The 16292-nt window shown below is 39.8% G+C and overlaps 1 protein-coding gene across 1 annotated transcript; it reads left to right on the top strand.

Moving 5' to 3' along the window:
* The first annotated feature begins 10411 nt into the window (after window positions 1-10411).
* On the top strand, window positions 10412-14957 carry LOC136200751 (uncharacterized). Its single transcript, XM_065991177.1, has 5 exons — window positions 10412-10570; window positions 12022-12142; window positions 13304-13400; window positions 13815-13901; window positions 14702-14957. Exons 1-5 carry the CDS (start codon window positions 10510-10512, stop codon window positions 14834-14836), a joined length of 501 nt encoding a protein of 166 aa, XP_065847249.1. The 5' UTR covers window positions 10412-10509; the 3' UTR covers window positions 14837-14957.
* Window positions 14958-16292: the final 1335 nt, after the last annotated feature.

Here is a 16292-nt window from a genome sequence, read left to right as displayed (position 1 = left end):
TACCATCTGTGTCTGTTATCTGGCCTTTGGTGATGTGGAATATCATCACTCTGATGTTACTGAGAATTTCTGTGATTTGTTATTATTATTCGATTTACTTGATTTGAGTAAATACCACAATATTATTTTATTTCTCTGCATCATCATGTTTGATAATTCTGAAAACAAATTTGAAAACTTATCCGTGTGTTTGCCTATTCCTTGTCTGCTGTGTGCTATGATTATCACTCACTGAGGTTTTCGCTCGCATAGACGGAAATCTCATGCCACGTTGATTTTATATTTTTTTCAGATTAAGATCTCTATAGTTGCGCAGGCATTTGGGTTCGATATTGAAGGAGGATATTATTAGTCAAATATTGTTATTGTACGTATTTGGAGACATTTTGAGTATTATGTAGTATATATTTCTTTTCCATCACAGTATAAGGTTTTATCAGATAAAAGAATAGTATTTTGTAATTTGAATTTGAGGCTAGCATAGGTTAAGGTAGTCTTAATTTATGCGCCGGTCATAGCCAGGTTCGGGTCGTGACACGCGGGTACCCTTACCCGTTAAGAATCAATAAATTAAAAAAATATTATAAATTTAACAAACTATAAATTTAATAAATCATCAATCTAAAAATTGAATAAATTGAACCTTAATTAATAAGAATGAAGTAGTTTAGTGGTATCACTCAATTGTTGAAAAATAAATGGTTGGGGTTTAAATTTCATGTCTTACATCTAAAAAACAATGCTATTTATTAATATAAATTTTTTTATGACGGGTAACGGGTACCGGGTACCCTAGGGGATATTCCCATACCCGTCCCATTACCCTAACGGGTAATGATTTTGATCTCATACCCGTCCCATACCCTTTTATACAGGGTACGGATAGTCCCATTAGGGTCGGGTAGTACCGGGTACCCGCGGGTACACTACTCGTTGTCATCCCTAGTGACAAACGACAAAAAAAAAATTTACAAATTTAATTATTTAATTTGTATTAAACCCTAATTTTTTTTCTCAAAGCATTATATTTTATTGTTACTAACCAAGAAGAATGGTATCTCTAACATCGTAATTATAATGGTAATTAATTTATTAGTCCCTATATTTTGACAAAACGCACTGTTTAGTCCCTGTATTTTAAAAAACGTATGGTAAGGTCCCTAACATTTTTCTCAATGAACTGTTTAGTCATTCCGTCTGTTTGTTAGATTTTTTACCGTTTATGATTCGGAAATAACTAAATTACCCTTTATTATTTACCTTCAAACTTTAGAAGAGAAAATCCAATTTAGAAGAAGAAGCTATTTATATGGAGAACAAGAAAAAAAATAGACCCAATGCTTAAAAATTTGAACGATTAAGAAGAAAATAAAGAAGAACACTCAAAGTTGATTTCAGATGCATTAGAGTTTAAAGGAAAGAAAAATAAAGGAAAAGAAGAACGCAAATCCAAATTGACTAACAGAATCTTCATGAGAGTCTAACGGTAGAGACTAAACAGTTCACCGAGAAAAACGTTAGGGACTAAACAGTTCACCGAAAAAAATGTTAGGGACCTTATCGTGTCTTTTTGAAAATACAGGGACTAAACAGTGTGTTTTGTCAAAATATAAGGACTAATAAATTAATTACCCTAATTATAATCATCATTTTTATATAATTAGCATTTTGCATCATATCATAATTTATAAATAATATTTATATTTTGGGATAAGGTGTAAAAATATCCCTAACATTTACGGGCAGGATTAATTTTATTCTTACCGTCTAAAATGGTGCAATTTTACCCCTAACGTGATCAAAAGCAATTTTACCCCTAACGTTGGCAAGTTGGGTCAATTCCAGATATTATTATAAAACACATATATTTTGTTCATTATTCTATACCAATTGAATTAGAGATTAATATTTTTAAATTCGGTAAAATATTTGAATTTTTTTTGTCCAACTCATACAAAACACATATTTTAAAAAAAGAAATTTAAATTTTTTCACGTTTAATCATATGTTTGTGATCTGTTACTAATGAGTGATAAAATGACGTTAATATGAAGTGTAGATAACAAGATTCATGACCGATAAGACAATTTGATGAATGATTTCTCCAATCGATCCAATTTATCAACGTTAGGGATAAAATTGCACCATTTTAGATGTTATGAATAAAATTGCTTCTAAGTGTAAACATTAGAGGTATTTTTGTACCTTATCCTTTATATTTTTGGTACAGAATTATAAATAATCTATATAAATCACGTAATAAAAAGTTTGGGCTGGTAGAATTGCCTATCAAACCTTAAAGGGAAATTTAATGATTTTGAATTATGTCAAACTAGTAAAATCAGTCTTTTTAATTTATTTTAAGAATTAGAATTTATAAATTAGGTATTTAGGATATATTTTCTATAGTTTAAGATTTATAAATTGGGTCTACAATTTTTAAATTATGATGTAAAATCATACTTTATTTGTAATTAAACCTGGCAATTGTCGTGTTTCGTGTCAAAATCGTGTTATCTCATATTTATGTTCCATATGGTTTTATATGTTATAAATGCTAGAAAAATGATTTTCGTGTCAATCGTGTCGTGTCAGTCGGGTTGGCTCTGTAATCGTGTTTTTGTGTCAGAAATTGCCACCTCTATTTGTAATATATTAAAAATAATAATTGATAACAAGCAGAGAAATTCTGGTCAACGTCCGTCCCTGTGGGGGCGTCGTTGGGTTCGACGAGGGGAAGCTCCGATGCCAAAGTCAGTAAGATGATTCAAGGAAACAAACTGAATTGACAAAGGTTGTGAGAATGTGTACCTTGATAACCCAGGGAACCAGGCTATATATAGCTGAGAAGTTGTAACCTTCAGGTAACTAGAAAGTCTCCATTAATACTCAATTAATGGCGGTTACGAGTTATCTTTAACCTGGCAGTTAGCTAATTGATTACTCATTAATGATCTTTATGGCCGAGTCGGCGGCCAGCCGTTATAGTGGCGAATCAGGTGAATGAAGAGATTCGCCTCATAGGTCTGCCAGCGGATCTCTCAGAACAGATCCGTGGAGATCCGCCTGCCAGCTCCCCTTTGGGGATCACTACGCGGCGTTTCTGAGGTGAATACCCCTTTTAGTCCTCGGGTTAATATCACGATGTTATCAGAAGCCCCCCCAAAATGCCCTTAAAGTCCTTTAGGGCTTTTGATCTTCCGCGCGCCGTCATAAACACCTGCATTAATGAGCACACTGTTCAATGCTAATGGATGAATGACACGTGTAGTGGACACACTATCCTAGGAAGGAGAAAACTTTCTTCTTCCTCTCTCGCTTTCCCTTTCTTCTTCACTTCTTCGTTTTTTCTCTATTGCTCGAAGCTTTTTCCGGGAATTTTTCAGAGTTTCGCACCAAGCTTCCGATTTCTCATGTAAGTTTATTTTCTTTTGTTTAACTTTTCTCTAGATGTTTAGAAGTTCGTCTTCATCTTCTAGATCAACTTCAGAACTTTTTAATTCAACCTCTTCTCCCGAAATAGAAGTCGATTTTAGTTGGACTACTTCGTCATCGGAGAACTCTTCTTCTTCCGAGGGCACGATTAACTCTGATTTAGCTGGGTTTAGTAACTCGGCGCGTAATCATTATCAAACTCGTTCCACTAAGAACTCGAATCCTTTTACTTCTGTCTCCGGTGCCGTTCCGGCCGGTGCATCTAGGTGGTTTCCGGGGATAATGGCCTCTTCTTCAATTCCTCCTAAGAAAAAGAATCCCCGAGCGGAGTCTACTCCGTCTCGTATGAGCGTCGCGGATCTAGTGGATCTGGCGAATCGCTTCCCCTGGATCAAGAACTATGAGACTCAGCTTGCCGCATCTCATCAACGTCCTTCCTGTCCGCCTAGCGGTTTCCTTACAGTATACTGTAGTCACGTGGAGAGAGGATTCCGACTTCCTCTTCCAAAGATGATGGCAGACATCCTCTCCTACTTTGACATCACGGTTAGCCAGCTACATCCCAACTGCTGGTTGGATATCGCTTTAGACTGCTACCTCGCCTCAAATTTAGGAGTAGTATATACGGGTCGTATCTTTAGAGCTTTTCACAAACCATCAAAACGGAAGTCTGAATCCTATCTTTCGTTCGCCAAATTCGGAGTGTATTCGCCCTTTAGTGACAACATGTCCAATGTTCATTGCTGGGATGAGAGATTCTTCTACGTGAAGATAAAAGATGGCGAACCACTGGGTTTTCTTTCATTTTGGAATCCCAGGCCGTTACATATGGCGGGCGATATGCGAATTTTAACGGATAGTGATGAGAAGGTGGCGGAGCTCATGAAGCAGATCAAGGCGGATGCATGGACATATGCGGATGCCTTAGCTTTCATGATGAGTGATATTCCATTGATTCGCCGGGAAGGGGACCAATTCATTTACTCAAAGATTACGCAATTTGACCAAGGTACCTTTCATTTCTTCGTGAACTTTGATTACTTTAATGTTTTCTTTGGCAGGGGTTTATCTAAGGTCAATCACGCTCTAGCAGAGAAGCGTAAGAAGTTTCTGGAGGCTGAAGCACGCAAGAAAGATCAAACGGTGAATCCTCAAGCGGATACTGGAAAACATCCTGCAGAAACAGTGGTTGAGCCGCCACTAAAGAGGAGGAAGCCTAACACCACTGGAGGTCTTAAGCTTATGGCGGATGCCTTGAGGTCCGCCAAGCCTGCTGGGGAGATTGCACAGGTAGGTTACCTTTGATCTTTATTTGTTCATCAAGTTTTGGACTTGAGTTCTGACCCTCGAACATTTGTGTAGACGGCGAAGCCCGATATTGGTGGATACTGGTCCGCCAAATTTGGAGCCCAAGGTTCTTTCGAGAATGAATCCATCCTGAACGATTTGGATGAGGCCTTGGGTCAAGTGGGCGAAGTGCAGAGGAACCATAACCAGATTCCTGGTTCCATTCATGCGTAAAAACGGAGCTCCTCATGGTGAGTTCCTTTAGCAAGGATTTCGTTTTGTGGAAAATACTGGTCCTTCATTCCCTTTTGTTTTTTGACTGAATTGTTTGTTTTTGACAGTTGTATTCTCGCATACCTACCATGGAAACAGAACTCCTCCAAAACGTGGCGGATAAGGCAACCATCGAGAAGTTAGAGAAAGAGGTAGCGGAAGCCAATGCGAATATCGCTTCTGTTAATGCAAACCTCGCTTCCGCTAATGCCAACCTTGCTTCCGCCACAGCCGCCTTGGTTCTTAGGGACGCAGAAATTGAGAAGTTAAAGGCAAAGATAGTGTCTGATGCCAAAAGCCATGAGGACGCCCTTGGAGAAGCTGAATATATGGCGGGTGAGCAAGCCTTTTATTACGGCGAAATGCTCATGGCGTACTTCTCGCTGGCGCATCCTGAGACTAATTTCACAGATCCGCAATTCGCCATCCCCGAACCAGAGGATGTGGCGAAATTCGACAAAATGTCAGATGCTAAGGAGTACCTCCGTGATTATGTTCGGAGATGGATGAAGGGGCCTATGGAGGAAACCAAGCCGTCCACTACTGTCACGTTAGATGAGCTTGAGGAGGTGCCCCCTAAGGCGGATGAAGGTCCGATTCTTGACCAGACTCTTCCCCTTGGTCCCACATCCTCTGTGGATAAGGAGGTATCTCCGGCTGGCGTATCTGTGGATGTGGAGAAGGAAGATCCCCAAGCAAGCGCCGTGAGCAAGGAAAGCGCGAAGGAGGATGCTCCCATTGTTACTTAGTTTGTTTTTATTTGTGACATTGTAAAAACTCTTTTAAGTACAACTTGTTTTAATCCTTTATGTCAGCTATGTTATTTTATCTTTACGTTTGCGTAAGGATATATATATATAGGCATCTAGGATTTGGAGTAGGTGGCCAGCCATACTCCATTGTATGAACCTTTGTGAAGGTTAGAAGCTGTTCTATTCCTTCTAGAGGAAGTAAAGCTACCCAGGGGATCAATTTGCTACCTATCTTTGAGGTGAAGTGATCCGCCCGTAGGACTTGTGAATCCTTCTCTGGGAAGGATAAGAGAGTGTAAAGACCTTGCGTCCAAGGATCGTTTTAACTCTATTGGAGATTGGGATCCGCTTAGAGACGGATCCGCCCATAAGATTGATGTTCTTATGTCTTTAAGGCGAAAAGAAAGTAGCTATAAGATAGCGATACGTTGTAAATGTGGAGAGCGTTGGATGCCCCATTTCTTTTTAAGATTGGAATATTGATATTGCTGCAATAAACTTTAAAAAGAACATAGATAATAGAACAAATGATGTTTATTAATGGGAGAAATGCTTTATTACAGCAAGTAGGTCTTATAGGTGAGTCTCGTTAAAACCTTTAATAAGAAAAACCATATGGGAAAAAAGCTTATTAAAGGAAAAAGAGTACTCAAGACCGTGTGTACACTTCATTTTCTGATAAAATATTTGCAGAGATTTTGGAGGTTCCATGTGCGTGGCAGTGTATTGCCCTCCATGTCTTGGATTTTAAATGTGGCGAATCCAATCTTGTCCATTATCTGATATGGACCCGTCCAGTTGAGCCCTAACTTGCCCTTACCTTCTCGAGACTGGACTTTGTCAGCTTTTCGGAGCACAAGATCACTCACATTTAGATCCACAAGCTTGGCGTTTTTATCATGGTAAGCTGCGATCCGCTGTTTATATGCCGCCATGCGCACATAGGATTGGTCCCTGCGATCTTCTATCTGATCTAGATGCTCCCTTAGCCGTTTACCGTTGTCCTCTTCACAATAAAAGGCCACTCTATCACTGGGGACCTGTATTTCGACTGGGATCACGGCTTCGACACCATGAGATAGGGCGAATGGTGTTTCCCCTGTGGCCGTCCTTGGGGTGGTGCGATAAGCCCATAGAACGCTTGTCAGCTGGTCCGCCCACTTCTTATCATGCTCTCCCAATCTCTTCTTTATCCCCTTTACGATCGTCCGATTGGTAACTTCAGTCATCCCATTGGACTGGGGATAATAAACGGAGGCAAATCTGTTCAGGATGCCCAACCCTTCACAGAAAGCCTTGAAAACTGTGTTCCATTATCGGTGATGATGGTATGTGGAACACCGTATCTTCCCACGATGTTGTCTTTGACGAATTCCACCATTCGTTCTGCAGTGATGGAGGAAACAGCTTCGACTTCTACCCACTTGGTGAAATGGTCCACTGCCACTACCACGTACCTCCTCTGTCGGCGAGTCGGAGGAAATGGGCCAACGATGTCTATTCCCCAGAGGGCGAATGGCCGTCCTTCTATGATGGGTCTCTGGATATATTTGGCAGTATGTGATTCATTCGCATGAATCTGGCAACTGTGACAAGATTCTACCAACTTTTGGGCATCCAATTCTGCCGTGGGCTAGTAAAAACCCGCTAACCTGGATTTCTTCAAGATGGTGGCAGATGCTTCGTGAGCCCCACATGATCCCTCATGTAGCTCTTTGAGGATTTGTTGTCCTTCTTCCGGCAGAATGCACTTCAACTAGGGATGGCTAAAGGATTTTCTGTAAAGACCATCATTGATCATGGAGAAATAAGCCGCTCTCATAACTATCCGTCGTGCCTCTTCTTTGTCCTCAGGTAAGGTTCCATTTAGCAGATATTGGCGGATGACCGATCTCCAATCATCTTTTACTGTTGTGAGTAGGGATACTTCTTCTAAGGCGAAGGCTGGAGCTATTTTAACTTCGAAGGGACAATCCGGATCTGTCCAGTTTTCCTCGCAAGAGGCCATTTTGGCCAAATGATCCGCCTCTGTGTTGGACTCCCTTGGTACGTGAATCAGTTCCCATTTAGTTTCCTTAGTCTCAAGGTGATCCAGCAATTTTTTGACTTCTGCTACGTATTTGGCCAGAACCTCGTCTTTCACCTCGTAATTCTTGATTACTTGGTTGACCATTAGCTTGGAATCACTATAGATCACAATCCGCTCAGGAGTGATTTCTTTTAGTAGGCGTAATCCCAATATCAGAGCTTCATATTCAGCAGCATTATTAGTTGCATGGAAATTTAATTTTGCTGTGTACCGTAATTTTATATATTGGGGACCCTTGATCACAACGCCTACACCAGCTCCATCCGCCGAGGAAGCGCCGTCGGTGTACATTGTCCATTCCTCTATTGGAGGCTTGGGATGATCCATCCCTTCATCAGTGAATTCATTCACAAAGTCTGCCAGAACCTGACTCTTTAAAGCCGACCTGCTTTCATATCTTACATCAAATTCGCCCAGGTGGATTGCCCATTCCATCAATCTTCCCGAAGTATCTGGTTTCTGCAACACCTTTCTCATTGGTATATTTGTTCGAACCACTACAGTATGCGCCTGAAAATATGGCCTAAGGCGGATTGCCGTGGTGACAACAGCCAGCGCCATTTTATCAAGTTTAGAATATCTGGTTTCGGCGTCTTTCAGAATCTTGCTCACATAATAAATCGGAAATTGCTGGCCATCCTCCTCTCGTATCATGACCGTGCACACGGCTTTATCCGTAACTGATACATACATGTAGAGGTCCTCTCCTTTCAAAGGTCGACTCATCATGGGTGGCTCCGTGAGGAACCGCTTGATTCCTTCGAAGGCCCTTTCACAATCCTCATTCCACTCGAATGCCTTTTGCTTCTTAATGACCTCGTAAAAGGGCTGACATCTGCGAGCTGAACAAGAGATAAACCTGCCCAAGGCTATGATACGCCCATTAAGGCGTTGTACTTCTTTGATATTCCGTGGTGCTTGCATTTCTAGGACAGCCTTAACCTTGTCAGGATTTGGGCTAACTCCTTTTTCGCTGATCATGAACCCTAAGAATTTTCCATACGTCGCACCAAAAGCTCACTTCTCCGGGTTCAGCTTAATGTTGTGGCGTCAGAGTACGTCCAGTACCTCCTTTATATCGTCCTCATGCTTTTCTATGGTCGTACTTTTGATGATCATGTCATCCACATAGACAGAATAGTTATCCCCTTTACTATCTGGGAATATCTTGTTCATCATCCTCTGATAAGTTGCACCCGCGTTCTTAAGCCCAAAGGGCATAACTTTGAAACAATAACTGGCTTGGTGTGTTACGAACGAGGTCTTGATTCTATCTGAGGGCTCCATGGGGATCTGATGATAACTTGACTTCACATCAGTAAAGGAGTACATGGCGTGACCGGCGGTTCCGTCTACAAGCATGTCAATACATGGCAAAGGATAGTTGTCTTTGGGGCAAGCTTTGTTGAGATCTGTAAAGTCGATGCACATGCGGTAAGATCCGCCTGCTTTTTTCACCAAAACGACGTTCGCCAACCATTGTGTGTAAAGCACTTCCTCAATGGCGTCTGCCCGCTGGAGCTTGGTGATCTCTTCTTCTATCACCTTCTGCCTTTCCGGGCCATAATTTCTCCGCTTCTGAGCCACGGGAACTGCATCTTTATGAATGTTGAGCTTGTGAGTGATCACGTCTGGACTGATTCCTGGGAGAATTTCATCTTTCCATGCGAAGACATCTTCCGCCTCACAGAGCACTTTGGTGATTGCATTTTTAATTTCGCCTTTGAGCCCTTTATCCATTCGCACCTGCTTTTCATCCTCCATAAGGTACATTTCGGTCTCGCCCAAGGTCATTGCGACGCGCTCCTCTTCATCTTCCTCCTTAGATTGTGGGCGAATCATTAGTGATGCCGAATATGTCTCCTGGGCCACCTTTTGACTACCTCTGATCATTACACCTCCCTTGGCCGTGGGAATGTAAAGTATTAAGTGGCGTATGGAGATAAGGGCTGCAACTTCGGAGATAAAGGGCCGTCCGAGGATGATATTGTAAGCTAACTGACCATCCAAGACAGAAAATTCCAGATCACCCTTCAAGACCTGATCATCGTCTGTAAGCTCACAATCCAGAGTGACTTGGCCTTTTGTTTGGATAGTATGTCCCGTCACTCCCAAGATATCGACCACAGTTGGCTCTACTTGTACGGGATCAATCATGAGTTTGGCGAAAGCTCATCTGGTGATGACATTGCATGAACTCCCAGTATCAATCATTACTCTTTTCATCTCCCAGCCTTCCACCATCATAGTGACAACCAGTGCATCCGCATGGGGAGATATTTCAGGACCTACATCGGAAAAGGGGCGATTTAACGACGTCCTGTCAAGGGCGGCAGTCCTTGCCTTTTTTAGCATTGGCTGGTATCCAGGTCTGCCTGCTATGATATTAAGAATTAAGTTTGATGATATGATTTTGTTATAATTTTGTAGTTATGTATGATATTCATGTGTTTGACCCGAACCTTAAATATCTCAGCCTCGGGCTCATAATTGGGCCGGATATATTTCACAGGCCCAATCCAATAACGGTTGAGATTCCAAGAGTCCATTGTTGATTGAGTGAGGAGAATGTAGCGTATCATTTATCGGTCTGAAAGCGAAGCTTAGATATCATCGATCTTTCACCTGATATTTCAAGCTCTCTCTCTTGCTTTCTCCTTCGCATCCTCTCTAATGGCTTCCATTTCTAATTCTCTGGTTATTTCGAGAAATTCAGTTCTTCAGCCTTCTCCTGGTAATACATCTTCTCTATTTTCGTTTTCTCCGATTATGATTTGTGGTTTTGGCGGAGCTACTCTTGCAAGATCTAATTTCTAGTTTATGCATAGAAACTTTCTTCTGCAGTTGTTCTAAGGTTTTCTTGTATGAAATAGAGTTTAAGGACTTCAGATTTTGAGATTTTTAAGTAATTACTGAAGGCTGATTTCGGGTAGCATTGGTACTGTAGTTGATTATTGACTGCAACATTTTGTAAATTTGATATTTGATAATTGGTGCTTTACTGGATTTTTGTTCATTCGCAACATTATTAGGACTCCTGAAATTTCTTTCACGTGTTGAAAGCGTTCTAGAGCCCGGAGTATATGGAGGGCGAAATAAACGGAGTAATTGAAGTTTGACCTCTGTTTCACAAAGGTCACTCAGTTTTATTTTCTCTCAATTTGATCACTAAACTTCAATAAAATTATTCAGGCCAATTTGCTAGAAACTTTTCGGCCAATTTATGGTTGATGTGTTAGAAAAATGCCAGCGACGTCCTAACAAAAAAATAATCTGAAAAAAATCACATCTTGTCCACTGTGGTACTTAGTTGTCATATAGTCAACTGTCATTTGTGTCATTGATATGTGGTTTTGGGCGAGCTACTCTTGGAAGATCTAATTCTAGCTTATGGATAGAAATTTTATTTTGCAGTTTTTCTAAGCTTTTCTTGTGAGAAATATTCAAATAGACTTTAAGAACTTTAGATTTTGAGCTTTTTAAGTAATTACTGAAGGCTGATTTCGGGTAGCATTGGTACTGTAGTTGATTATTGACTGCAACACTTTGTAAATTTGATATTTGATAATTGGTGCTTTACTGGATTTTTGTTCATTCGCAACATTATTAGGACTCCTGAAATTTCTTTCACATGGAGCGTTCTAGACCCCATAGTATATGGAGAGGTGAAATAAACAGAGAGTAATTGAAGTTTGAGGTCTGTTTCCGAATAGGTCACTCAGTTTTATTTGCTCTCAATTTAATCACTAAACTTCAATGAAGTTATTCTGGCCAATTTATGGTTGATGTGTTAGAAAAGTGGCAGCCACTGGTGGCACATCCTAACCAATAAAAATCTGGAAAAAATCTCTGTGATGCTTAATTGGCATATAGTCAAGTGTCATTTGTGCGATATGAACATTCCTGCAATTTTTATACACAAATTGGGTAGAAGTACTTTATTGAAATCAAAGGTGAAGCTAATTGATTTTATTGAAAGAAGTCCAGTGATTTTTGTGAAACCGAATCCAAATTTCATTGACCGTAGTCGGTGCAGTTTACCTGTTTATGGAGAAAATTGTAGTTTAGCTTTCCATCTTTGAAATGTTATAATGGATCCTGCTTTGATGGTTTTCTGTTTAATTATCTTTTTTTATTATTATTAATGTTCTGAATTCAGTCTATTTTGTTTCACCCGTATGTTAGGCTCACTAGACACATGCCTCCGAAACTCAGCTTCTACCAATTTGTCATTCAGTTTGAATGGTCCAGGCAAATTTCAGCTTCCTGCCTCTAGAAGATCACTCATCGTTAGAGCTGCCAAGAGGTACATTGTAGTATTAACATCAAACTACTGAGATTCCTCTTTTAGTTATTAGAAAGGATGGGGAAGAGGAGTAGAAATTCAATTACAATCTTAATGTCAATTATTATTGTTGCTATTGACAGACTTTTTTCATTCTCTGTTGTTTGAATTTGTGATCAACTCTGGTTTCTTTTTCTTGTATGGTGTTTGTCTGTTTGATCCGCCTGAAGCTAAATGAGCTATTTTACGACATCCTTAATTGAAATTTATCAAAAAAGAAAAAAAATGATTTTGATAGTAGCAGAAATGATGCGTTTAATAAATCCTAGCTTAGTTTCTCATGATACTTGATGCCATTCCCTAGTTGTAATCAACATCTGCATTATAATTTGGGATAAGGGCTAAATTTTCCCTTAAGGTTATTAGGGATGATGAGTTTTACCGTTAGTGTACAAAATAGCCCAAATTTGCCCCCATGGTAGAAAGTTTAGCTCAAATTTATCTCCATGATTAAAAATCTAGTTCAGTTTTACCCTTTTCTAAGTAGATGCCAGCGAAAATTTGTGATGGAATTCTGCGGAAAAGGGTAAAGTTGAGTTAGTATTTGTACCATGGTGGCAAATTGAGCTGTTTTTTACAATTAAGGCAAAATTGAGCTTCCCCAATATTCATAAGGGCAAAATGGACCCTTATTCCTTATATCTCTATGCTACTTGTTGTTAGGAGATGAAGACCGGCTTATGTAAATTAATTTGAACAATTGAAAAGAAAAATAGATATAAGCAACAACACAAATATTTAAGTGGTTTGGCCAATTCGTGACTACGTCCACGGGAGAGGAGAAGTTTTATAATCTTTGAAACAACAAGAACAATACAAGAGAATTTTCTTAAAATTCTATACCTGGTGTTTCCCAAATATCTTTTAATGTCTGTTGTACTCGTATCAATAAATGAATTATCTTTGCATGTATTTATAGGCCTTAAAGGATCAATTAGAACACAGAACTCGTTTGCATGCCCAACTATTCCAAAAGCATGCTTTCCCACACTATTCAAAGCTCATGTTCTCACACACTATTAAAAAAAATCATGCTTTTATACATGTCTAAGTAATAATCATGAATTAATAGTTAATATTAACAATTGATTATGCTTCTTTGTGTTCTTGTGTGCTTTATAGTGATGGTGGAAGGCCAAGCAGTGCAGGTATCTTTGTTGGTGGCTTTGTGTTGGGGGGACTCATAGTTGGTGCACTTGGATGTGTATACGCGCCTCAGGTCTAATTAGTTTGTTTGTTACTGTCATGATTTCAATAGCTGTGTCGAGACTCACCTCATGAATATATCATTACTTTAAGTTGTTTGACTTTTGATGGGATAGCTTGTTAGATGATTCTGCTGTTAAGATAGTTCAAAGCACCCGATGGCATAGTTAAGAACTTTTCCAAGCTAACTGGAAATTCCAACCAATAAAAAACCCAATGAACCTAAAAAAAGGATAAAAGCCCAGAAGAAATTACTTATTTTTCGAGACCCCGCTATAAGTTCTATACATATATATGCTCTGATCGCTAACTCATACTAGATCCAGTTGCTTTTTATTGGAAGTGGGAGACTAGCCCATTTGATTTGCCTCTCTCTTAAGAGTAGTATTGTTAAATAGCTAGTGAATCTCGTTTTTTCCCTGTACAGATTAGCAAGGCATTAGCTGCTACTGACAGGAAGGAGATCATGAGGAAACTTCCCAAATTCATCTATGATGAAGAAAAGGCTCTGGAGGTGAGCTTTTTCTCTTGCTTGTTTCACTTTATAATAAACTCTCGACGGTAATACAACAGAGTGGTCCATGCTTTTCACATTTCATGCATTCGTATAGTTCAGCCTTTCTCTTCTTTGCTTAAAAAAGCATTCTATCAGGTACTATGATGTTGTGAAGAATCTTATCTCACTTGCTAGATGTTTTTCAATTGATTCCTGTCTGGGTAAAATGCACCGATGGCTATGAAGTTTGAGGTCTATTTCATAAAGGTCAGGGAACTTATTTTCTTTCAATAAAATCACTCAACTTCACAGTTGATTTCAATAAAGTCATTCGGGTCGATTTATGTGTAAAAACTCTATGGGATTGACGTGACACAAATGCCAGTTGACTATGTGCCAACAAAACGCGGCAGCCACGTAGCACGGGTTGAGAGACAATTTGGATGTAACGTCCTTGATTGACGTGGCAATACCTGGCATATAGTCAACTTTATTCTTTGCCACGTCAACATGCTGGTGAGTTTTTATACACAAACTGGCTGGGATGACTATTGAAATTAAATGTGAAGTTCAATAATTTTATTGAAAGAAAATGACGTTCACTGACCTTTATGACCGTCGGTGCAATTAATCTATTCCTTTCTCCATCGAAGTATTATTTTGAGAAGTTTCTTGGTCGTGCTTGCATATCTTATTCCAAAGCAATATTAAGCTAATAACAGCCATCATCATTCAATCACACAATGCTTAGCGAGTTTTATGTGCTTAATACCTCTTTTCCTAACAACATCTAGTACTTGGGTTTATTTGATTTGCAGAAAACCCGAAAGGTATTAACTGAGAAGATAGATCAATTGAATTCTGCCATCGATGAGGTTTCCTCTCAGCTCCGAACAGAAGATGCTCCGAATGGAGTGGCAGTGAACTCAGATGAAATTGAAGCTGCTATATGAGAGTCACTAATCATGTTACATATACCTCATTTCACCACTAGTAATTTCACACCAAGAAATAATATAACCGAACTGATTTTGATTTTCGCTATTTTATTTTCAGTAAGTGGTTGTTGCTTTATTTTTTAGTCGATATACGTAGCTTTGAATTGTATGTTTTTGGACTTAAATTACTTCCATATAATTTGATCAAGTCTATAGGCTCTACAAACATTAGTTCCAAAGTGATTAGGACTAAGGGTGGCAACGGGGCGGCACGGGGAGGGAGATATATTCCCATTTCATCCCCAAGATTTCCAGGGACAGATACAGAGAATCCCCATTAGAGATTTCGGGATTCTTTTGTCCCTATTCCTGCCCCGTGCGGATATGGGCTGGTGGACATCAAGTTATCAAGATGTGGGGACTCCTATAGCTAGCTAATGAAGTTTATGAATGTTTATAACATCTGTAATGGTCCTGGCCGGTAACAGTCCTAGCCGATAAATGAGCCGTTACTAGCTGTTTAGGCTGTAATGGTCATGCTGAATGTTTGTAGCATCTGTTTTGGCTGTAATGGTCCTGCTCGATGACAGTCCTACCCATGGTTTTGCTGAATGTTTGCAACGCCTGTAATGCCTCTGTTCGATAACGATCATAGCCGATAAATGAGCCATTATGAACTGTTTTGGCTATAATGCTCCTGAATGTTTGTAGCGTCTGGTTTGGCTGTAATGGTCCTGCTCGATGACAGTCCCAGCCGTGGTTTTGCTGAATGTTCGTAACGCCTGTAATGGCTCTGTTCGATAACGATCCTAGCCGAAAAATGAGCCATTATGAACTGTTTTGGCTATAATGCTCCTTCTGAATGTTTGTAGCATCTGTTTTGGCTGTAATGATCCTGCTCGATCGCTGAATGTTTGTAACGCCTGTAATGGCTCTGTTCGATAACGATCCTAGCTGATAAATGAGCCATTATGAACTGTTTTGGCTATAATGCTCCTTCTGCATGTTTGTACCGTCTGTTTTGGCTGTAATAGTCCTGCGCGATTACAGTCCTAGCCGTGGTTTTACTGAATGTTTGTAACACCTGTAATGGCTATGTTCAATGCAGATCCTAACCGATAAATGAGCCATTATGAACTGTTTTGGCTATAATGTTGCTCCTGAATGTTCGTAGCGCCTGTTTTGGCTGTAATGGTCAGTGGTTTACTGAATGTTTGTAACACCTGTAATGGCTCTGTTCGATAACGATCCTAGCCGATAAATGAGCCATTGTGTACTGTTTTGGCTATGGCTCTCGACAACGATCCTAGCCGTTATATGAGCCATTGTGTACTGTTTTGGCTATAATATTCCTTCTGAATGTTTGTAGCATCTGTTTTGGCTGTCATGGTCCTGCTGAATGTTTGTAACATCTGTTCGATATAACGCCCCTAGCCGCGGTCCTGCTCAATAACCGTCTTAGCCGATAAAT

The sequence above is a fragment of the Euphorbia lathyris genome, chromosome 7 (genome assembly GCF_963576675.1).
Source record: "Euphorbia lathyris chromosome 7, ddEupLath1.1, whole genome shotgun sequence".
In the NCBI taxonomy this organism is placed as follows: Eukaryota; Viridiplantae; Streptophyta; class Magnoliopsida; order Malpighiales; family Euphorbiaceae; genus Euphorbia; species Euphorbia lathyris.
The sequence above is the reverse complement of the archived record's forward strand: the minus strand, read 5'-3'. Positions and strand labels throughout refer to the sequence as shown.

Excerpts from the sequence above, each read along its gene's own strand:
- LOC136200751 (XM_065991177.1), top strand. The coding sequence starts at position 10,510 with ATGGCTTCCATTTCTAATTCTCTGGTTATTTCGAGAAATTCAGTTCTT. Across the intron at positions 13,401-13,814 it reads GATGTGTATACGCGCCTCAG|ATTAGCAAGGCATTAGCTGC; the intron begins GTCTAATTAGTT and ends TTCCCTGTACAG. Across the intron at positions 13,902-14,701 it reads ATGAAGAAAAGGCTCTGGAG|AAAACCCGAAAGGTATTAAC; the intron begins GTGAGCTTTTTC and ends TTTGATTTGCAG.